The sequence below is a fragment of the Botrytis deweyae genome, assembly GCF_014898535.1.
Source record: "Botrytis deweyae strain B1 chromosome Unknown BDEW_025, whole genome shotgun sequence".
Classification (NCBI taxonomy): Eukaryota; Fungi; Ascomycota; class Leotiomycetes; order Helotiales; family Sclerotiniaceae; genus Botrytis; species Botrytis deweyae.
This window is the reverse complement of record NW_024066232.1, coordinates 137,295-160,931: the sequence shown is the minus strand read 5'-3', so window position 1 is coordinate 160,931 and position 23,637 is coordinate 137,295. Positions and strand designations below refer to the sequence as shown.

Here is a 23,637-nt window from a genome sequence, read left to right as displayed (position 1 = left end):
GATGTTTTAATAGTTATTATAGAATATAATCCAAATATTATGAGCAAGCTGGGAATCCTGATGATCTGATTGGTCACTTAGACCCCTGTTAAGCGAACCCGGCCGTATTCAGCGGTCTAGGGGATATGGAAAACAAGATTAACAGTCTTGATATAGCCTGGGTATTCAGCAAATCCGGTTGAGTATGTTTGATAAATGATTTGTATATAGAGTTTGATAAATGGAAGGATGAATAATTAATTCTGATAGAATATCTATTTGTTAATTAGTTTACAATCTTGAAGAGCTATTTAAAGATCTTTTCTGATTGTTAGTGGCCAATAATGAGTGGTAGGATTCTAAAGTGTTTTGTATATACTAATAACTAATACAGATAAATCATATATTTTATTGATGAAATTGTTAATTGGCTTTTCAGTATTAAGGATAATAGTATTTATAAGGGCTATAACAAGGTCTGTAATATTGTTTGTTTGTTTGATAAAATCTCTATATACAGTTATATCAAATATTTGTTTTGGGAGTATTATTTGTAGACAATTCTTAATTTGATTATTGTTGGGGTTAGTATATATAGGGCAGTCTTTTGCTTTTCGGCTAAAAGTATTAGAGCAAATTGTTTTATAATCTGATTGATATATAATATGAAAGTTGAATTCTAAAAGAAATTCTATTTATCTTATTTATTTCTGGTTCAATATTTTTGTTAATGTAAAGTACTCCAAATTCTTATAGTTGATAATAATCTCAAATAGTTTTTGAGTTTTATATAGTTTAAATCTCTATTCCTCTAAAGATTTAATAATTGCTAGCAATTCCTTATTATAGATTTTATAATTATATTCAGTTGTATTATATTTTAATAAAAAATAAGTGATTAATTGTAATTGGCTTTTATTGTTATATTGAGAGATAACTCTTTCTACAATCTAATCGAAAATATCTATTTTAATAACTGTACAATAATAGTAATTGAATATAATAAGAATTGGAGTAAAGATAAACATTTGTTTTAGGTTATTAAAAACAGTTTTGTGATTAGTGGTTTATTGTTATATAAACTTCTTTTTCAATAGATAATTAAATAATTCTATAATCTTAAAAAAATTGTAAATAAAATATTAATAGAAATTAGTAAATCTAAGAAAATGTTGAAGGTTTTTTAATTTTATTAATAACTTTTAATTGAGAATTGTTTTGATTTTATCTGGGTTTATTTCGATCCTATTAGGTGTAATAATCAACTTGAGGTATTTAGTTTGTATAGTTTCGAATTTGTATTTTTCAATATCAATTTGTAAATCAGTATTAATTAATTTCTGTATAATCTTATAGATCTGCTTTTGATAATTTGTAATATTAATAAAATAAATCAAAATATTATTTAGGTATATAGTATAATTCCTATCCAAAAAATTGAAAAGGATATAATTAATATAGTTTTGAAACGAAATAGAAGTATTGTAAAGATTAAAAGGTATTATTAGGAATTCAAAAAGGCTAAAGCGAGTTATAAAAGCTGTTTTCTACTTATATCCTTTTGTAATTCTTAATTTATTAAATATAGTAATAATATTCAATTTGATATAGATTTTTGTATAATATAAAGTATTAAGAGTTTCTTTAATTAATAATAAGGAATATCGATTCTTGATAATAATATTATTTAATTCACAATAATCTTGATAGATACAAATACCTTTTTTAGGTTTTGCAATTAATAAAAGTGGAATAGTCGATCTGAAATAGGATTTGCAAATAAACCCTTTATTCAAGTTATTGTTAAGCTATTTATATATAATCTGAAGTTTAGTTGAGAATATCAGATATCCTTTATTATATGATGGTTTCTTATTTGATATAAATTCGATCTTGTAATTTCAGGAATATCTAAAGGAAAATTTATTAGTAAATAAAAGCAGGAATTCTATATATAAATTATACAATTAAGATGGTAATCTGTTTTGAATATTAATTGTAGATAGTATTAGACAATCAGTCTTCTTTATGAATTTCTCAATATCGTTTTCTATAATACTATAATGTAATTGGATAGAGTTGTTTACTAGTATTTGATATAGTTTGTAAATAGTGTTTAGTTTGTTTCAGGTTAGTTTTGTAATATATATATTCTGATCTTTATAAAACTGAATAAAACCAATAACAATAAGGTATCTAATATTGTTCAACTCTTATTGGATGCTATGCTTTTTATTAGGCTTTTCCGGAGATGTTGAGATCTATAAAGTACTTCTGAAGGTTGACTCGGGCATCTCTAATTTAAGTGTTTCTGAGGTTTCAATGATAGTTTCAAAAACTATAGATTGATTTCAAAATAATAATGAAATAGTTTCAAAGTTTTTATTAGTAATTCTTTTTATAGAGATTGGTTTTGGAATAAGCTTTTGTAAAGGAGATTCAAGAGTATTGAATATAACTTTACTACTTTTTAGTAAAGTTACAATAAGCTTTTGTAAAGAAAGTTCAGAGGTGTTAAATATAACTTTGTTACTTTTTGGCAAAATTATTTTTGAAGTACTTTTTATATTGGAAATAGTAATTGCTATAGTGTTAATAGGGTAATAGTATCTTAAGTAATATATAGATATAAATTTGAATATCATTATTGATCAATCGATAGTGGGATTATAATATTGAAGTTATGGGAGATTGAGGATTATCGGGTTTGTGATTGATAAAGTAGTGATATAGAATAGATCTATCTCTTTGTGATTGTTGATATATATATTCAGAAATATATATTGAGAAAAGATATCGGAGAGCTTGTTATCAGTTAGAAGTAAATAACGAATATAAGAAAGAGAGGGTATAAATATTCAAAGCTTAAAAACAACTTTCTTATTAATAAAGTCATAACCTATAGTTCTGCTATTTATAAAATTAACAAACAGGATAATCATATTAAATACAAGGAAGATTTCTGTTGAGATTTTAAGAGATTTGTTATTTATTGATTTAAGATATAAAGGATTTCTAGATATAATCAATCTTTTAATTTATAAAGGTAAATTTCCTATAAAGGATCTCGATTTACAATTATAAATTGAGATTAATCTTTTAATATATCCGGCTAAGAAATCAAGCTGCTATTTTCCTTTGAATAAACAGAACCCTCGATATAACCTTCTAAATCAAATACTCGAGTAAGGCCAGAAAGGATCGAAGAAATATAGTGTAATAGTATGGCTGAAGAATGGTTGGCAGATGGAAACGAATTCTGGTATAAAGGGATAGCAGTGTTATGATAGAGTTCGGAATTCTTATATTGATTAATTATAGGGAAACGATTAGTATAAGGAGTATATCTTGTATTAGTATTAATACTATACTTTGTATTATTAATTTGTTTTTTCTTGTAATTGCTTTTAATATGATCTGGTTTCTTGTAATAAAGGCAAAGGCTGAGTTCGATATATTGCTTTCGAATGTAACGAATTGGGAAGTGCTGATCTAGTCGAATAGCATTCAATTGTATAAAATTGCTAAAGAAATCAGGTATAGAAGGAGGTATAGTAGTGGCCAGCTTTTTATTATAGGGTTTTGATTGATTATAATTGAAATTAGTATTTTAATTTTTTTATTAATAATCGAGATAATTGCGGTTGAAGTTGGTACCTTGATTCTTTCATTGATTATCGAGATAAGCTTTTTCCTTCAAATCATTATAAATACTTTATCATTAAATTATTCATATTTCAATATTAGCAATAAAAAGTTTATTTAAATAATTAATAGATATATTAATCAATTCTTATAAAACTTTAAATTTAAAATCTATAATCTATTATTCAGTAATCTTTTTATATCTAATAATAAACTATTTAAATTCAGTAATGAAATTGTCAAACAGAGTCTTTTTTATTCTATATTTATTATAATTTATAGAAATCTTATAAGAAAGGTCAAGAATTTGATATTACTTATTCAATTTGCTTTAGATGCTTATAATAGTATATTATCTGGAAGGCTAAAAATCGAAATCATACAGATTATCAATAATTGTATCGAAATATATTTAATTATTTATATAAACAAAATTAGAAAATAGATTAATAAGGAATATAATTTTCTGAAATTCCGATTCGTTTTTATAATTTATAATTAAATAATAATTAACAATATTGTAAAATACAGTATATTAATCTTAGTATTTCATAATATTCTATTTATTATTACTAAACTTCTTGAAAGCAATAAGGTACTTACAGCAATACAAAGCCTGTAGATTGTTTCGAATAATGATTTTCAATACACTAATTAATTTATCTAATTCATTAATTTTAGCCTAAACATTAGTGATTTGGGTTTGGAATATACTTATATACAACTTGATCGATTCAAATACAATTTGAGTAATTACAAAATATACAATGCTTAGATTGTTAAATAGATTTATAAATAAGAAGATATCGATTTCAATAGAGTTGAGGATATAGTTTAAGAATAAGAATTAAGAGGATAGGTCAAATGCAGATGTCTAGTCGGCTATAATCGCAATTAAGATTCAGAACAACAGTAATTAGAGTATATAACAAGGCAGTAATAGATCCGATTAACTCAATTAGATCAGAACTTTGGCGGGTTTGAAATAGAAATGAAGCTAGAATAGCTTTTAAAGAGATAGTACAAACTATTAAGATATAGATAAAGACTTATATTGTACTATAAGAATGGAAGAGCTATGGAAGGGTAAGGCCCTCTTATAGGAAATAGAGCATGCTAATAGTGTATGCCTGAGGCATGAAGGCAACGTAGTTGGCGCCGTGACAATAAGAGATTTATTGAATATTGAAATTGTGAAATAAATTATTAGGGAATTATTTGATTTGTAATATTCCTAATAAATTAAAGTAATAAATATTAATAAATGTTTTTAAGATTATTATATATTGATTATAAAGCAGCTTTTTGATGTTTTATGAATAATATCTTTAACAAATCTTTATTATTATCTATCCTTATTATTTTTCAATATTACTTAAATATTTTCAATATTATCTCAAATATATTAGCCTCAATATTTTTGTCATTTTAATAATATTATAAATTTCTCCAAATAAATAAGAAAACGAACCGAACGCACCCTAAAATGACAAAAATATTGAGGCTAATATATTTGAGATAATATTGAAAATATTTGAGTAATATTGAAAAATAGCAAGAGTAAATAACAATAAAGATTTGTTGAAGATATTATTTGTAAAGCATTAAAAAGCTGCTTTACAACTAATATATAATAATCTTGAAAATATTTGTTAATATTTACTATTTTAATTTATTAGAAATATTATAAATCAAATAATTCTCTAATAATTTATTTTACAATCTCAGCATTCAATAAATCTTTTATTTAAGCTTAATAAGTATTATTTATTAAATAAATAAGATCTAATAAATAAAATATACTGAAATTAATCGATCCGAACGCACCCTTAGATATGCAATGGTTAGATATAGATATCTATGAAGTTTTTATTTTAATTTATTTCTTGCTTTTGGTTTCGGGGAAGGGGGGTGGGGTTTGGAGGGGAGCTTTTGGGTGTCTGGGACTGATTGATTCCAGGAATGTATATACATACCTATTTGAATGATAAAATACTATAAAGAGAATGAGCGAATAAATAACATTGAGTGAGATGACGGGGTCGACGAGGAGAAATGTTGGGGAGGGAGTTGATGATAGAGTCGAGGATTATATATTTTTGAGCGCTGGATTGTGTGGAGATTATGATGCATTGAAGGGAGAGAGAGGGGGGATAGAGAGATATCTATGTCTTTAGGGACAATAAGACGGGGTTTTTGAGATATCTATGTGCTATGTGGATGAGTGGGTGTGTATGGTTTGGGAAGTTCTCCTGTGGTGTTGATCATTGTTGGGATGGGAGTTGGAAATAGGAAATAGGAATTGGGGAAGTTGTATTGTATCTGTATAGTTTCTGGGATGGTGAAAGAAAGACATGTTCTATTCAAGAATGACAACTCTTTTTCTCACTGTCACTATTTTTTGGTTACTACCACTACCACTGCCATTGTCATTGTCACTATCTTAACTAAATGACAAGTCTCCGGTGGAGATCGAGAAGTCGATTGCTTGCTTCTCTTGACTCTAGCATGGAATTTGATACCGAATGGGAGTTTGGAGTATCCATGTATATGGTCTCCAGAAGAGGAAATCCTATTCGTCACTCTCCGTACGCTTGGGTCGGTGTTTTTAGAGATTCTCATCTAGAAATCAGTTTGCTTATATATCTGAGGATGGGATTGAAGTAGGTGAGCTAGTGTGAGATTTGCGGGAGTCGGATTTTGAGATTCACTCTTTCGGAATCATTGCTCGGTGAGGGGGTTTTTGGGATGGAGTTGATGATTGGGAGATGGAGAGGGTTTCTCGTGGTATATAAGACTATGCACAGGCGACCAAGGCAAAAGGATAAGGGAAGAACAGCAAAGCAAACAATAATCGAAATGGGTTTCTCGTCTTGCCAGCTGAGTAGGATGTAGTTTGAGGTGTAGCAATGAAATAGGATTGCCAGATTTGAGGTCTATAAACCTAAGAGCCCTGGTAACAAGTAACGAGAATACATAAGGTTAACTCGGCAGAGAGAAATTACTAGTAACAGCAAACATCACATCCTGTCGTAGGTCGAAATGACAGCAAGAATCTTGACATTCGGTCTGAGTACCTATACAAGACGGGCTACACTTGAAAATTATTTTATAATTAGAAATGACAAGTGGGAATTCAAGAGATGTTGCAAAAGTATGGATTATGAAGTCCACATAGGTTGCTAATCTCGACATTGGAGTTTATATTTGGAAGTTAGAATTCAGACCCGATGGATGTATTTATACCTACAGGAACGTGACTTGAAGACAAGATATTTCGTTCGGTTATTTTGTTTTCAGCCCAGGAAAAGATAAAGTGTATATAAACCGTGTTTTCGTATCAACTTATTTTTCTTCCCAAGAATTGCTGGTACGAGTGGATACATTCAAGTTTATGTGGATAGCAAGGGAAAGAGAAGAGGATAGAGAAATGAGATGAGATATTCTGGATAGAGGTATCGCGGAATACATGTGTTGAGCGAGATGAGATATATTTCATAAGCCCAAGTACAGATTAAGTTTGGGAAGTCAAGCGATAGACTGCTTGACAGTAACAACAGCAATTGATGATATGATGGGAAGAAAAATGACAACCGATATACTCTTTTCATTACAAATTGGTTTGTTATTGGATCCTCCGCGTAACACACAACCAGTACTGTGGACACCAAAAACCTAATCGTATAAAATAAGTACCGCATCATCGAGAGCCCAATCACAAGATAATGTGGCTGTGACATATATTGCCAGGTATTTCAGATACTTTTATTTATTTGGTTCTTTGTTTTTGCTTTAAAAGTGATATTTATATACAAAGATACAAGGCTTCGAAAACTTTTGCATAACCTAACAGAGAAAGAGGCGTGATTTCAATAGTCAGGATAGGAAAATAGCTGGAGCCAAGTCTACTCGCTTGATTTTCTGCGATTTCTCAATCATAGTGTACATAAACCACGAAACCTGGATGTGGAAAGAGTATAAGGTATTTGTATCTCAGATGAGGATTTTGATAACAAGGAAATTGGTGATTCTTAAATAGCTTGAAACTTATCTGTATCCATTCTTCAAATTTTGGAAGTTGGCTTTGTACTCGTAGATGGTTTGAATGATGTGACCGGAGAAAAAAAAATTGACGACAAAAAGACTGCATTTCCCCCAAACGATAGTGAAAGATAGTTGTCATGTTTGGATTTGTATTATGTGCTGACATTGCGCGACAACGATATTTGTGTGCTAGAAAGCATAATTTAAGAGTTCTGGAAAAGAAGAAGAGCTGCCATAAAGCAGCCCAACAGTTCTGGTGGACGATTTTAGGTTAGATCTAAGCGAGTTCCGAAAGTTGAAGCAGAACACCAACGTTGAGTTAAAACATACGGGTTATCTCAAAGGACATCATACTTGGTCAAATAGATCCAACTAATTTTCAGATCATATACTACAAAATGAACCTCGTATCCAAAACCCCGGCGCCAAAATTACTCGTCATGGCATCTCGTTCCCGTTCAACGGTCTAGGCGTCTCTGAATTATTAGAAGCAGACGCGTGAGGCGTTTCTGAGATATCGAGCCCAGGATAGACTCTTATAGATCTCTTCTCATGCTTGTTTTCATCTTCCTGAACACTATCCTCGGTACTATTATCTTTAAGTTTCGTTAATTTTCGTATATTTCTTGTCTTTATCATATTTCTACAACCAGAAAATGATAATAATGAGCAGCTTAAGTATTTGAATCTCCCTCTATACATGCAGACGAATCTTGAGATATCTAATATGCAAGCTATGAAGATGCCGAGAAATTTCTCAAGCAGACTGAAAGTTCGGAACCATTAGTTACGCATGAATGTACTCGTCTGAGATCTACTCACCTGACAAGTGCAACGACTGCAAGATTCCACAACACATCATCATTATCGTCATGTCGTCAAGTCTTAATCGGTAGATGGTACTCGGAATCGATCCAATAGTAGCACTAATCATCTATCAGTATGCTTCCCCCCTCATGGATCGACTTTGACATACATGAATCCCGTGGCGAATATCAACCCCACGCCAATTTTCTTTCTCGGCGTTAGTTTTGACTTACTTACAGCAATCAATGGTATTATAATCACATGTGTATCAATTGTAAACCCCACAGTAGCACGAGGTAAACTTAATGTTTGCATGCGGAAGAAAGAATCCCACAACATTTGATGTCTCCATGGTACACCATTACGCGGGATTCCCCAGATCAATGCCAGAATTAGATGGATTGTGTAAAAGATTGACGATATGATAGCACCGAATGTGCAAGCTATTTTGACCCAGCTCTCGGTGAAGAATATTTCTATGTAAGTTTTGAAGAGTGAGTTTGACGAAACCCAGAGTCGTGGGGTTGATGGTGTAGGTTAAAATCAATGGCTAGATTTGAGTGAGTATTGTGATGAAAGCATTAACTGGATATATTCAATTTGGTGAAATGAGAATAGAAAAATTTGGAAGACATACAATTATGCTGCGGTTGGCAAATATTGCGGACAGGGGAATGTCATATTGGTGGTAACCAGTTGTCCCTCCAGGGGTAACGGCTACTTCAAACTTAGTTTCTATTTAACATCAAGCAGATGTAAGTTTATAATTAGACGTACTTAAAACTGTAGTTATATATGCAGCTATCGCCAGAAGCTAAATAGTTAGCATTTGAAAATCTGATCGAGTACGCCACGCACAAAGCTTAGAGAAGTAGTCACTGAGCTTCGATTAGTTTTTTGTTTCCAATATCATACAGAGAGGATAAATCCTACAATCACTCCAAAGTGATTTGACTGGACGAACATTCACGAGTTTTGCCCATGCCCGAATACATATACAGATTGATCCTAAAGCCATTAATAAGGTAGAGACTACTATGACGCTTTCTCGTCTGGATGCTCGGTGCTGAAAATTTGACATAATTCCCGGTGGAGGGGTTAAGCTCGGGATGTTTTCAAGGACAAATTTTGGTTGATCTGACATATGGATAGCGAGGGATTGTGCACCTGCACCTATTTGCCTTAATACTTCAGTAATTGGCGCCATGATTGTTGGATGCGAACGAAGTGAGAGTATGAAGGTGTTGCAATAAAATTGAACAAAGCAATTTTACGCCAATGTGGTTGAAACTTCTCGAATGAAGGAAGTGAAAGGTTTTCTACTTAAAATTTCAATCGCCTGAAGAATCAATGATATTCTAAGGAAAATCCTTTCAATTGTGTTTTGGTAATAAAGAAGTTATGGAAGTTGGCGACGTTAGCAGTAGCAATATTCAAGAGAGATAGATTTGATGACAGTGACTACTAAGAAGCTAGTGAAAATTGCATGTTGGTAAATACCAACTAAACCGAAAATCAACAGTTGTGTGAAAGGAAATGGAACCCCAACAATGCCCGGAGTTTCTGTTCCTCTATAGATTCCATACAATAGGATTGTGAGGACTCTTTCAAAATTCATTTCTATATCTCTTTCCTTTATTTAGCACTAATAGGAAGCTTGAGCAGCTATTTAGTTCAGTTACAAAGGTTAGGCACATGAACGAACTATTAATGACATTGAGTCCACAGAGATTTTCTCTCGACAAGGGAAAGAAGGTAGAGGTGACAACTTAAGATTACTGTATATCGTGATTCTCTCGTTGTGTCGAGTGCTTTCTCTTTCCATGACTTCCTCTCTTTTCAAAGACATGTCTCTTGTCTTTCCCGATCACTATGCCTCGATCAAAGAAACTGCAATCAATATAGTATAGTATGGGTGGTATGGGGGATTCACTGAACCAGAGGGAAGTTGACCCATTAGCAACTACTACTCGAACGTAGATTTCCTTGCCTCATGAACTCCTCAATCAGATTTTGCGAACGGAATAAAAATACTGAGTATGCTCGTCAGTACACAGAGGTTTCTCGAGGTCAATCCGCCCATACGTAAAGGAACCGGAAGAATAAAGATTGAACAATCTTCCAAGCAACAACATTAGCATCACGTAGTTCACAAAGCTTGTATCTAGCAGCCAGGTCAGCAGCTCAAAGAAATAAGAGGCACATTTTTTGTTGTAGTCATAGTATCACATTCATATAGGAAACATTTTTTTTGTAGGTAAAAACCTCTTAAATTTCCCTTTCACTCGAAAGGGTATTTGATTCATTTAGATTCAACAAACAACAAAGGAATTTTTTTGGTATTTTGTACTTAGATCAACGATTAAAAATGAAAGGACTACCTCTCACCTATTGTTTCTCGACCAGCGAGTAAACAATCTTCCGTATCTATCCATGAACCATAACAACACTCTCACTCAACTCCAACCCTGGATTTCCCGTGAGAAACTTAAAGACGACGTCTCTATAATCTCCCTGTAACTGAATGACTTCACCCCAAGTCTCGTCTTCAACAATTTTGCCCGCGCACGCGAGGGCCTTCTTGAAGTGTTTAACGATCTTTTTCTTCTCGAACTTCTCGGGAAGTCCTTCGATGGTGGTGACCCAATGGGGTTTTCTCTTTCCATCTTTACCGATCTTAGGTCGTCCTTGAGTTTGCTGAGCGCGAACGTGAACCAGCTTGGCTTGTTTGAGATCGACTTCTTCTGCTTCCGCGAATGGGTCGAAGAATTGGGGTTCATCGACTTGGGGTGAAATCTCTAAGTATGGGGTCTCGGGAAGCTGGGTGAGTTGGTTCTGGATCTGGACCTTGCTCTTCCTGGTCTTCTTGGTCTTGTTTCTAGTCTTGGCTCTGAAGACGTTGTCTTTGGGGACGCTAATTTGTGACATGTTGAAGATTTTGTGGGGGAAGTTGGTGGATTAGCTGTGGTATGGTATGATAAGTAGATGAATCTATGAATGATGAGAATATTTCTTGAGAGTCGTCGGAGAGCTGGCTTTTATAGAATTTATGAGACGTAATTCTGCAGTAGATTAAAATATTAATGCTATTGTTCAATCAGATTTCCAAGATTGTTTTGTTTCTGTTGACAAGTTCCTTTGTCAAGCATGAGAATGAATTTCTCAAGGAAATTCCACCGTGTACCCATGACGAATTACTATGAGAGATTAAACTCATCTATCACCCACGCTATAGATTCGAAGGAAGCCTTGATATTTTTTGCTATATGAATAGAAAAGCACATTGAATTATTTGAGTTTGACTTGATGTAAAGATTTACGGAACCAAATAATGTGAGAGAATTGATATTGGCTTACCTGGCGAAGTCTGAAATCCTCTATCTCCAGGATCCATCAACCAAAGCCAACTCAAATTCTGGAAATTCCAATACCCTTCCAACCCCGACATATAACTTGGAGTCTACGTTTCATATCATTCAGAGCCCTAAAATACAATTACTGCATCACCAAAATTGACAGCTGCGAAGTTACTCCCTACAGAATATCTTCAGATAATCCCTTTTCAATCATCTCGCCCATCATTGTTGCTCAGTCGCAGCCGGACATCCACTAGAATGAACATAAAAACCATGAGCTCCCTGAATCAATCGAGCCCCTTCAAGGATGAGTGGTGGAAGTGACGTAGCCTTCCGGTACAAACATGACCATGTCTTACAACCTGCGAGCTTGCACGCACTACTCACACCTTGCCTCCGGCAGAATATAGACGATGCTGTGGTAAAAAGCTCCTTGTACCCAATAGAAACCAATTTATATGAATAACGCAATCTTATACGATGTTATAAACTTGTGTCTCTTGGAATTCTAATCATATTCACGTCCTACGGGAAATTGTAATTTCGCAACAAATGAGAAATCAAAACATAATACATCCTATTCGCTTCCTCTTGGATCTTTGATATGGCTTATGCTCCTGCAACAAATCTTTTCCCTGGGACTCATTAGTAAATTGGTTATGCTTACGTCGATTACACAAATCACCGGAGAATCAAGTAAGGTAAAACAAATTGTGTAGTTATGACTACCGACCCTGGCAGCAGGCCCGCCGAGCAATTTTTGGAAAGTAATTGGTAGAATAAGATTTAGATTTCACATTTAGATTATGTAAACAGCTAGTATCAATCACAAAATTCCTCATTAAATGATTATGCTCCCAATCCTAGTACCAATATTTTCTCCTGCCCGTCAGTCCGTCACTCGGTTATCATGACCCCCCTTTTCTCCATCGGCTATCTTGTTAGCTTTGCCCACCCCCACCATATGTACACCGCTTTTGAGAATTCCCTAGTCTTCTTAGTAATTCCAGTCTATCTCTAGTTCCCGAGTGTCCCTGGATCCGACTTCTATTCCGGTTCCATGCTAATAATTAGTTAGTTTAGGTGCCAGAACAGAATTTCTATTCTCACCGCATTCGGGTGTGTATCGGCCCGTGAATCCCTCGACATACACCTGATCGACCTTTTCGATTGTCATTCCCCAAAGTGATTCGATCTCTCATGGCAATACTAAATACATCATCACAGGACTTCTCCTGTATCTGATAGTTCATCTTCACGTCCAGAAATTCCTTCAGCATGAGACGTCTATAAACCTTCTTGATCTGTCCTAAGGCAAACTCAAAAATTAAAAAATTAGAGGAAGGGTAGTTATTCGTCCAGCATCACTGATTGGGACGCAGATCTATGTGCGTTATCCCGGCTGTACAATGTACAAGACTTGTAGATTCTGGCATTTGAATTGTAAAAGAGGGATCGAAATTTTGAATCATAATGATCGAAAATGATGACGAAAACGTGAACTAAAATACTACACTCACAGACAGCTTGATCCTTCTAGGTCCATACAAACATCCATAACTCTATAAAGCAACCCCTTCATCAACCAACATCTACGTCCCAAATTTCCAACATCATAGAAGACTATTGTGATTTCATGCCATGCGAATTGAGTCCTATAAACTATTCCTTTTAGCTAAGACATACTTCCACATCCTGCATTAGGGATCTCAAATTTGTGGATCATATACACTGGCATGTCTCACTATCTTACTAAATCCTGAGAACAATAACCACAGCGTGTATGATTTTAATCAACTCACTCCTCTCAATTCTCCATTCCCATCTCCCCATTCACATCAATCTCGAAGCCCAAAGAAAGGGTACTATCGCAAAACTAAGAGAGGTGGTAATAAAGAAGGTCTGTAAATTCTAAGCTCTTCGTTATGTGTATTGTAGCTTCTGTGATAAGGTGAGATGAGCTTGGAATTCCAAGAGGAAAATACGATATACTCATCATATCAACCACACTCATATGGCAAAATGGGAGAATAGAAACATGAATACTGCATCTTGATTACAGACAATGATATCCCATATCATCGTACGTCATTCCACCTGTGATCTTATCATCATTCCCAACACATAAATCATAGCAACCACCGTTCTTCCCATCCCACTCTGCCAATAACCTCACCACCCAGTTGATTTATTCACAATACGAATTCAATGTTATGTATACCTTTCTGCTCTTCGAAAATGTAATTCAACATACACATCTACTGCACAACCCAAGGATGAACTTTAGCCCCTCCCTTGTTTCTGATCTCACCACTAACCCTGAACTTGCAAGAACTAATGTCATACTCTCTAGCTCACGCACACAGCGTGCTTATATTCGACTCCCAAACCATTAATGAAAACGCTTAATGTTATACATGTGTAATAGGAGGACAGCTTTGAAAACGCCCAACTCTCAATTTCATCCTACCTCATCACAATCCATCGAATCGCATCATAGCACCTTATCACAATATTGAGAACAAGTACAGATATAAACCAATTTATTAATGAAACTAGCCTCCCCTAGCGCGGTGCAAATGCCGCCAACGCCCAGGCGCCAACCAGCCGCCACTATAAAATAAACCAGATATGACAAGCGGTCGAGCTTTCATTGGTATGCAACTACCATCCATCCATCCATATCCATACCCATAGCACGCCACCCAATCATTATTTCGTATCTTCAACAATCCATCACCCCCTTCGCTTCCATTCCCTGAAGCATTCCAACCTAACCACAATAATCCATCACAGAATTTTCACCAAGAAGAAGAATATACAAGCACCAAACCAAACTAGCCCCAAGAGCCTACTACCCATTCCCCTCCACTTCAATCCCTTCAAGAAATAGAATTAACGACCATACCCTCCCCCTCCCATTTTATCGATACTACTCAATAAATTGCTACTCGTTCTGCCCGAAAGTCCACTACCTGGTCTACTACCTTGACTAGCCACACTCCCATGACTTCCTTTTCTCTCCCTTCCAGCCGCGCCTCCGATTCCCATTCCCATTCCCATTCCCATCCCAATCCCACCTCTGCCGATCCTACTTCCTCCAGCCGCACTTGGCGCTCTCAACCCACTTGGTCGAGTAACACTACTTGTTCTCGCTAAAGTGGGGCTCTTCATTTGGCTTTCAAAAACATGTTGTTTCTTTTGCGAGGCGGGTGTTTCTGGGATCGGAGATGCTCGAGCTGGAACAGCCTTCTTTTCCTCCTCAAGATTTTTCGCAACCATGTCGTCGAACATTGCGATCATTGGAATCATTTCATCAACAGCCTGAACCAGCTTAGTCTTCTCGGCTCTTTCCTCTTCAAGCATATGTCGGAGGTCATCGTTGTCTTCCCTGACACTCCTAATTTCCATGCCCAGGCCCTCGAGTTCTGCCTCCAATTCCTTGGTTCTAGCATCGCGTGCTGCTTGTTGTTCAATATCCTCCGCCGAGGGTTCCGCTTTAGTTGTCGTGGTGTTGCCGCCCAACCTTAATTCTTCGTTCTCCTTGGTGAGATCCTCAACAGTAGCTTCCAATTCTTTAACCTTCTTATCCCAACGACGTTCATAGCTTTTCTTGAGAGCTTGGACTTTAGTTTCGTGCTTCTCCTTGTAAAGGGAATGTAACTCTCTGGATACCTTCTCGACCGCAAGTTCGACAGTTCGACCTCCGCAGTGGCATTCTGTTGGCGATTTCAAAGGCGTTTCGACAGGGGGTGAAGTAGCTCCAGGTGTAGCTTTTCCTGCACGCATAGCTGCTAAGTTCCTCTGCGCTTCTTGAGCCATAATCTCAGCCATTTCTCTTCTTCTCTCACTTTCCTCCAATCGACCATCCAACTCCTCACGTTCTTGCTCTGTTTGAACCATTTCTTCTCTAACATTCCTCAACACAGCTTCCATTTCCCGACCTCTCTTCTCCCACTCCTCTTTCTCAGCCGCCAGTTGATCTTGTATATTTCGTTCTTCTCGTAATTGTTCCTGACTCTCCCCAACTCTCTTTTCCGCGTCGCCAACGGCCGTTTTCATGAACTGCAATTCAGCTTCCTTTCCGCTCAACGTAGCTTTCAAGTTACTAATCTCCGATAAGAAGTCTGATTTCAATCTCTCGATTTCTCTAGGTGTAATGGAGGGTAAACTCCTAGGTGTAGGCGCAGGAGGAATATCAAAATCGAGCAAGTTGCTCATGCGGTTTGATTTAGGTGTCGCGGCAGTACTTGGCCCATACCAATGTTCAGGTGCAGAAGTTTTTGAAGGTGACATTGACATCCTATTCCTTGAAGGTGAGGGACCGCGACCGTTGAACCCATTCATTTGTGCGGTAAAGTCAAGAAGGTTAGTGGTATTCCCATCATCTTTGCCTTTAACATTTCTATGCCCGTATGGTGCTGGCGAAAATTCCTCAGATGTATTCACTTGCCTGCGTGCCGTAGCCGGGGTACTGAATCGATGATTTTGTCTCGGTGTTGGTGCACCCATTGATGGGAAGTTCGGGCTGGTATGTCCGAGTTTTGAAAACGTTGTCAGATCTGGCATAGCGGAAAATTCGCTGAATGTGCTGACCATTGTATCGTCCATCAAATTGTGCGCATCTTTCTCTGAAGCGCTAGTAGCGCTTCCAGTACCTATATATGCAAAAGTTTCGTTCATCGTTTGCCCCTCTTCGTTATCATTATCATCATCGTCTTCTTCCAATATCTCGATCGCTTTCGTAAGTCCTTCATTATCCCTTAGTATTGGGTCATCTAGGTCCATTTCATGCTCAACGACGACCGGCGGGTCAGGCGATTTCAGAGGCGAAGGTGTGGCAGTCGTAGGCTTCACAGGAAATCTCATGGGTGTCGACATCTTCCTCGGACTGCGTGTGCCATCTGATGATTTGGTGGGTGAAGTCTGGCTCTTCAATAGCTTCAGGGGTGACATATGTTCTCCATCAATTGATTTCCTTGACGTCAACATTTGTTTCCTAATAGGAGAGATATTCTCCTTGCTCGGATCTGTCGCATCGTGTGTCGCATCGACGAAGGGCGAACTTGGTGGACTCCCCACGCTCCCACTCATGGGAGTGTTTTCTGTAAAGCTGGTATCTTCAGACATGGTGTAGTTTGTATTGCTAACAACTGATGGGCTTCCAGTATTGATATTTGCGCTGGATAAATCCGAAAGGGGCTCCGCCATTTGCTAACTCTCTTTGTTCGTGATTGTGATAGTGTATCTTTTGAGTCAGTGGTCATGTAATGTTTGAGATATTGTGTGGTGGTGGATAAACCTTTTCGTATGATGTGTTGTGAATGGTGGATTTTTCTGTTTACGGGGCAACGTGCATCGGTAAACTATTCGCCGTTCCGATATTTGGGATGATTGAATCTACCATTTCTACTTTCAGAATGGACCATCAAAATTGTCAATAACTTCAAACCTTATATGTTGTCGGCACTCATATATCGAGTGATTTCAATAGGTGAACGATTGTGTTTTGAATACATTTAAATATATCAATTTTGGTTACAAATGGATGATACTAGGCCATAGATTCAAGGAACCATTGTCACCGCCTTCGTTCTCGACATTACATTCGAGTGCTTCTCTCTCAGTGAGAGACACTCTTAGATCTGAAGAGACCCAGATACTTCACTCCAAAGAAATCGGATGCTTGTATGAGGGTGATGAGAAAAATGTCATCGTGAAGTACATTCTTGCCGTTCTTTGAAAGTACATCACTCAAACATGCATGACAAGACAGCATGATGAAGGTGGATGTGATTGATGTTTCTTAATTACTGTGATATCAAATTATGTCATGGTACAGCCTTTTCCAGAATCTCACCAAACGCCTCTAGACCTCCCAAATGATATTTCCTATTCCCATCGCAGATGCTATGCAGCCACCCAGAATGCACCTCGATTCCTAGCACAACGCCGTAGAAGCAAGCAGACAGCCGAATATGGCATCCATGCCATATATATATAGATACATCATACACACCATATGCATTGACCTCAATGACATACCTCTCAAGACTCAAAAACTAGACTTGAGCCAAAAAAGTTTGGGAAGCATGAACAATTCGCTTGCCCACTCGGTGTCCTTAGCGTCAATTGTTAATCTACGTCGGCATTGGCCGTATTCTTGAACATGCCATAAACGCTCCGCTGGCCTTTCGGAGCTACCTTCAGATTCGAGAACCGCGTCTCGGAAAGTCTCTTTCCTGCCTTAATACTTTCTAGCACCCTGTATTTGCCAGAAATGTTAGTATGAATATGCAAACAGGGGATACCGGAAGGCCCATACCATTCTACACCGACATATTTAACTCCACAACCACCAATCCTTCGTATCTCTTTCTCCAACTTTCCCCCAGCTAAACCACCTCCAGCTCCACTTCCTACAGCAGAAGGTTTGCCCAAGATAACGTGGGTGACTTGTCGCCTGCCCAGATGCATCGACATTCGTGCTCCATTCTCTGCCAGCAACTGCTTGAGCTTGTGGTCCGAGACCATTGGATATGTACTACCGTTTATGTAGATGACCAGCTCATCAAAGATGCCTCTAGACTTTCGGGCTAGATCGTCCTCTTCCACTTTAGTTTCATCTTCGAGTTTCCGCATCTCCATCAGTCGTTCTTCGGCGCTCATCGGCACTAAATGGGAAAGACAAGCATCAATAAAGTATATTTGGTAGCATCGGACAGGGAATTTGAAAGGGACAACAAAACATACAGCCTGGCTTCCCCACTAACATGTCGCTGACACTTCGTCTTGCCCTTGCCTTGACTTCTTTCGGAATCAAGGCGTTCGCTTTCTCATCCCAGTCTTCAGATCCTGCCCCAACTTTGTCGGAGATCCTTTTGCCACCTGTACCACCAGACTTGAACTGGTGGCCTAGCTTCGATGCTCGAGATTCTCTCCATCCTGTAGAACCACCTATCTTATTCTCTGCCCGTTGATGCCCTGTCGCTGATGAATTCCACGCGTCGAAATGGGCACCAAATACTGGTTTTGCCGCCGGAGGTATTTGCGGTTTTGGGGGTGCCATGCTTGTTTTCTCGTAAAAGATTGTAGATCAGGCTATCGTTGAGCCTATACTTGCTTGCGTGAATCCTTTCCGTAAAGTTTGCGAGTCCAAGAGATTCAGGGATCATGACAATCTATTCAAACAAAGAAATATCGCACTTTATTCGTTGCCATGTCGAAGATCAAGCCCATACGGTTAGTCGGTCGTATTTTAGAATCAAGATATTTTGGCCGTACAGTTCATGCTATCCACACATCCATTCGTCGTTGATTTTGACTTCCAAACGCGGGATGTCAAGGAAAACACTAACAAGCGCGAATGCGTTGATACAGTTACAGAAGGCGCGCCCAAAACGCCTGATCACGTGAACCGCCCCATTGATAGACTGGACTGGCTAGATTTCTACAATCTAGGAATCAATTAGCCCCCAATCCAGTCTCAAGACAACAACCTCCCTTCTTCCGAAACCAGTTCATCACTTCAAGTAAAAGCCATGTACAGTACTCTGTCTGTCTCACCAAATTCGCACAAGAAAATCTTATTCTCCGATATCTCCATTCAAGGACTACAGTCACTTCGAAGTTTCGAACGGATACGGGATGATTGATGGGTGATCACATCATGTTTTGAAAAATGAAGGAAAAATTTGTTAGTTGATGTGTATGGTGTTCATCAAAATTCAAGGTTGAGCGAGAATCAGTCATACCCTAGGAAGAAACATCCCCGATCATGCATTTCAATCCGATGATTCCTTCAAATTTCAATATCATCCGATGCCTCCAAATTCTCCCCCTCTTCATCTCGAAATCCTTGGTTGAGCAAGGCAAAAGAGCTTCCGAAATTCCTTCCTTCAAATGGATGTTTCAATACGGTTACTAAATTGAATTTCAAATTTGACATCTCTCTCATTTGGTCTTTGCTTTGCCACTTCCTTTGCCCTTCCAAATCTTTTCATTAAAACATATCTTGGTTACATGAAGGAGGCACTGGGATAAGGAGGGCATAGCATAGGATATGCAAGCAGCAAGTACCCGTTCGCCTCGCCTCGCCTCGCAGAACAGCAGCCGGCTTGATGCACGATCGTTACAGTACAGTGCCTACTGTACTCTCCATGTAATTTGAAAGCTGCAACTATGTCGTGCGTCTTTTGATTCATTCCTCAGATGGATGGCTGGTGCGTCCTTCAGAAAAAGCCGAAATACGAAAAGTGTCCAATCGTGCATTTCCCAGTTCTGCAAGTTTCTATTTCCATTCAGTGCAATCAAGTGAGTGGCGTGCGTAGTTGGCTTCCTCACATGCCTTTTCCATCCTGCGTGCCGCGTCTGCTCTTTATTTACATACATGTTTTGTACTTCCATCATTGAATTTAACAGCCGTTTTCCGGTCATTAGCAAACATCACTTCTATCAACAACACCCTGTTGACTCTTTTTCTACCGGTTGATAGTGTAATCATATTCTGGATGAGCCGCTATTGGGGTTATACAAAACACTCAGTTCATTTAAAAAATTATGCGCGAGCAATATACATCAATCCTAGAATTGCATCTTTTGGGACACGAGGGTTGTACCAAATTGGGGGTTGAGTCCGAGAGGTCAAAATGCGCACATCTTTCCAACCATGTGAGGGTCACGAGAACATTTACGGATTGACATGGCGAGTCTGGACTGATGTATGTATGTAGGTATGTATGTATGTATGTATGTATGTATGTATGGCGCGGGTTGGTTTGAGGTTTTAGGGTCATGACATGGGAACGGATACTCCCGTTTTCGCGGACATATCTTTCCTTTCACCACTGTAAGATGCAAGTACCACTCCCTTCAACGTCCTTCCCATGTGAAGTTCTTGGTACTTACATATGGAGTATCTCCGAATGGTTTTGTTGGGGTTAGAAGGGTATTACCCTGCGAGGGTAAGCACGTACTGGGTCTTGGGGAATTACAATATATTGATACCATATTAAGGCTATATTTGATTTTGAGTGTTTTGATCGACTGTGTGTCAGCAGCGTTGGGGTTTGTGTTTTTTTTTTCCTACTTGCAACCGATTCTCGGGCTCAATGTGTCTACTTTCATAACTTTTTGTATAAAAATTTCTGGTCTCTTTCCTTCTTTGTTTTCACTTCAGCCCTTGTCTATAACCCCTTGAGACTTTAGTTTCATGGGTATCTAGAAGCTGACATACAATCAAGCGTGGTGCTTCGATGTCCAAAACGTCCTTCCCAATTCCCGTAAGATTTGGATGTCTTGTTATTACCGTACTAGAACTATCTCTGGTTGTTGGACCAGAGTAGCGAGATAAGAAAAGAGCCCTTCCAAGTTTCCCAGTCACCATATCAAGATCGGGACAAAAAATCGACCTAGTCGTATTCCAAATTCAGAGCCATCAATTGGATGCCCCAAAGAATCCATCAGTCATCGATAACGATAGCACAATGAAAAAAAATAGTCGTTTTTCCAAGGTTCGTTGTCGCTAGAGCGAGAACCCCTCATTCGCCCTCTCTAGGTTCTCAACCACAAAAAGGCGGTGTAGAAGACGCTAAGAGACGCCATCCACCTCATTCTGATCGCCAACACAAGAGAAAAGGAAAAGAAAAATTAAACGGCCTTTTCTCCGTCCCCCGCTAACGTTAGCACTCTTTTGCTTCTGAAAAGAAAAAAGAATAAATTAATCAATTCTCTTGATGGGTTTTCCACTAGACCCAGATCAATAATATCTTGCGATAGTATAGTTCGTTGAATGATGAGATGTTGGATGTGGATTCTTATCGTACCGTTGCTATTAATGACTTTTTATTCAGCACTCAATCATGAACCATACACAATGAGGAATTCCTCACTCCCCCAGGGATGAATTCTGGCGTCTAGGGTTCAAGCTTTGTCCTATGATTCCCCTTCTCGCCAAGAATTTATACGCTCAGCGCGGTGCAGCAGCGTAGTGTAGTGCGTAGTCCCATCCTCAAGCTAGGCTGTTGATCTATACCACATCGACATTCTAGTTTCAGCGGGCAAATTTCAACATCGTACGTATGTAATATGTATATCCATACTCCGTCGTGAGAGTCTAAGCTTTTTGCACGATCCAGTACCTACGCCGTATGCATGCACAACAACTGTCCCCTACGTACCTACACTGTAAACTTGCATCCATCTCCAGCATCCAGATCCCACACATTGCAAATCTCGAACTTCACTCAGACTCCCGAAAAATGCTCAAATCAAGTGGCTTCCCCTCTTTTCGAGACTCTACTCTCATTGCTCATTTCGTCCCACCCCCCACCTTACGCTCCCAGATCAATCTTTTCTCATCATCATGCCATGATGCGAATATGAACAACATCCCAAAACCCCCTCAACGAGTGTCGATCCCAGAAATTAGAACAAACCTTTCCTCCCCTCTAGACTCGCGGATAGGCTCTAAGTCGACGGAGTATGAAAAATAACTCGCTCTCGTCCTCGCTTTGAACAACGTTACCCCAATCACCATCCACCACGTCGTAGACCGAGCTTTTTTCGCTCCTCTCGCCTTCCATCCATGATCATCCCTAGTCTTTTCTTATTTCCTCCAGACAGAAAACCAAAATCCAAAAAAACCCTTCCCCCAAACCACAATAAATCCCGCACCAGTCCCAAAGAAGCAGTACTTCCTACTCGGTGACACGCTTTGGGAACGCCTCGCTTCGGGATTTTCACCATGGGGCTTGCGCTAGCGCATCTTTGGGCGTGCTGCTTCTCGATGTTGTGCGTTTCTCGTTACATACAGACCATAATCGTGTCGGATGAAATGATTGGAGGCAAGCAGGCCAAGAACGACACCGGACAGGGATGCTGAAAATGGTGTAAGACGGACCGTTTTCCGCGTGTGCAGAAAAGTGAAAAAGGGGACTAGCCTTATGGAGTGTGGTTATGGGAGGAGAGAATAAGCTCGATAAGGTAGGTAGCTACGTATGTGCGATGAATTAAGGATTTTCCAGTTTTGCGCAATGGGTCGAGGGGAATCGTTCCTTGTTTACTGGGCTTTTGTATTCATGGGCGAAGATGAAATGGTTCAAAGTGGTGAAGTACAGTAATTGAATCACGAAGATAGATTCTCCAACAGAGACAGACCAGATAATGATCGATGACGCCCGTCGCGATAAGCATCCCACAAGCAGTATTAAGTTTCCCCTCCTTCCTCCGTTCATCTCATCCAACAAGGATAGCCATACTAGCATACTGCGCACAAAAACTCTGCAGGGTCTGATGCCGAAATTTTCTGGTGGCCCTTGCCTTCATAACACTTGCATCCTGCATGCGCAGCGGCTGCTCACAGGCTGCTGCACGGAGACTGGGGGGAAGAAAAAAGGTAAAACGGAGCCAATTGGATGCGGAGCAAGGTGGCTGGGATCGTGTTCGCGAGAGGCGGTGAAAAGAAGTTCATGGGTATACGTGGGTCACGTATTGCCAATGGATTCTGAATAGTCTATACAAAGAATTGAAAGTGTAAGACAACGTGACTCGTGAGTTTTACACTGATACCAACCAGTATGGATCGGAATCCAGAATCCAGAGTCCAGAAATTGATCTTTCGGATTCATATCGGTTTGGCGCCATTGAGTTTTCACATGCGGTCCGAATGATCCATCCCAATTGAGTAAATTCTGATGGTGCAATTTGGATCACTCTTCCTCTTCTCATACCCTTTCCTTCCTCCCCATCTGCATAAGATTTCCAGTTCATTGTGCAACATAAAATCACATCATAGCATGGCATACAA

At 38.2% G+C, this 23,637-nt stretch overlaps 6 protein-coding genes across 6 annotated transcripts; all 6 read right to left on the bottom strand.

Moving 5' to 3' along the window:
* Nucleotides 1-1,181: 1,181 nt before the first annotated feature.
* On the bottom strand, nucleotides 1,182-2,273 carry EAE98_008974 (uncharacterized protein; the record flags this gene model as incomplete). Its single annotated transcript, XM_038956595.1, has 4 exons — nucleotides 1,182-1,500; nucleotides 1,531-1,787; nucleotides 2,166-2,191; nucleotides 2,252-2,273. 4 exons carry the CDS (start codon nucleotides 2,271-2,273, stop codon nucleotides 1,182-1,184), a joined length of 624 nt encoding a protein of 207 aa, XP_038806965.1.
* An 818-nt stretch (nucleotides 2,274-3,091) lies between these two features.
* EAE98_008973 (uncharacterized protein) lies at nucleotides 3,092-3,713 on the bottom strand (the record flags this gene model as incomplete). Its single annotated transcript, XM_038956594.1, has 3 exons — nucleotides 3,092-3,544; nucleotides 3,637-3,673; nucleotides 3,694-3,713. 3 exons carry the CDS (start codon nucleotides 3,711-3,713, stop codon nucleotides 3,092-3,094), a joined length of 510 nt encoding a protein of 169 aa, XP_038806964.1.
* A 4,393-nt stretch (nucleotides 3,714-8,106) lies between these two features.
* On the bottom strand, nucleotides 8,107-9,682 carry EAE98_008972 (uncharacterized protein; the record flags this gene model as incomplete). The annotated part of the gene is made up of 4 exons (XM_038956593.1): nucleotides 8,107-8,402; nucleotides 8,491-8,594; nucleotides 8,645-8,951; nucleotides 9,415-9,682. The coding sequence occupies 4 exons, from the start codon at nucleotides 9,680-9,682 to the stop codon at nucleotides 8,107-8,109; spliced, it is 975 nt and encodes a 324-aa protein (XP_038806963.1).
* Nucleotides 9,683-10,902: 1,220 nt separating this feature from the next.
* On the bottom strand, nucleotides 10,903-11,403 carry EAE98_008971 (uncharacterized protein; the record flags this gene model as incomplete). The annotated part of the gene is made up of 1 exon (XM_038956592.1): nucleotides 10,903-11,403. The coding sequence occupies one exon, from the start codon at nucleotides 11,401-11,403 to the stop codon at nucleotides 10,903-10,905; it is 501 nt and encodes a 166-aa protein (XP_038806962.1).
* A 3,323-nt stretch (nucleotides 11,404-14,726) lies between these two features.
* EAE98_008970 (uncharacterized protein) lies at nucleotides 14,727-17,042 on the bottom strand (the record flags this gene model as incomplete). Its single annotated transcript, XM_038956591.1, has 1 exon — nucleotides 14,727-17,042. One exon carries the CDS (start codon nucleotides 17,040-17,042, stop codon nucleotides 14,727-14,729), a length of 2,316 nt encoding a protein of 771 aa, XP_038806961.1.
* Nucleotides 17,043-17,966: 924 nt separating this feature from the next.
* Nucleotides 17,967-18,900, bottom strand: EAE98_008969 (uncharacterized protein; the record flags this gene model as incomplete). The annotated part of the gene is made up of 3 exons (XM_038956590.1): nucleotides 17,967-18,096; nucleotides 18,157-18,505; nucleotides 18,585-18,900. 3 exons carry the CDS (start codon nucleotides 18,898-18,900, stop codon nucleotides 17,967-17,969), a joined length of 795 nt encoding a protein of 264 aa, XP_038806960.1.
* Between the last annotated feature and the right edge of the window lie 4,737 nt (nucleotides 18,901-23,637).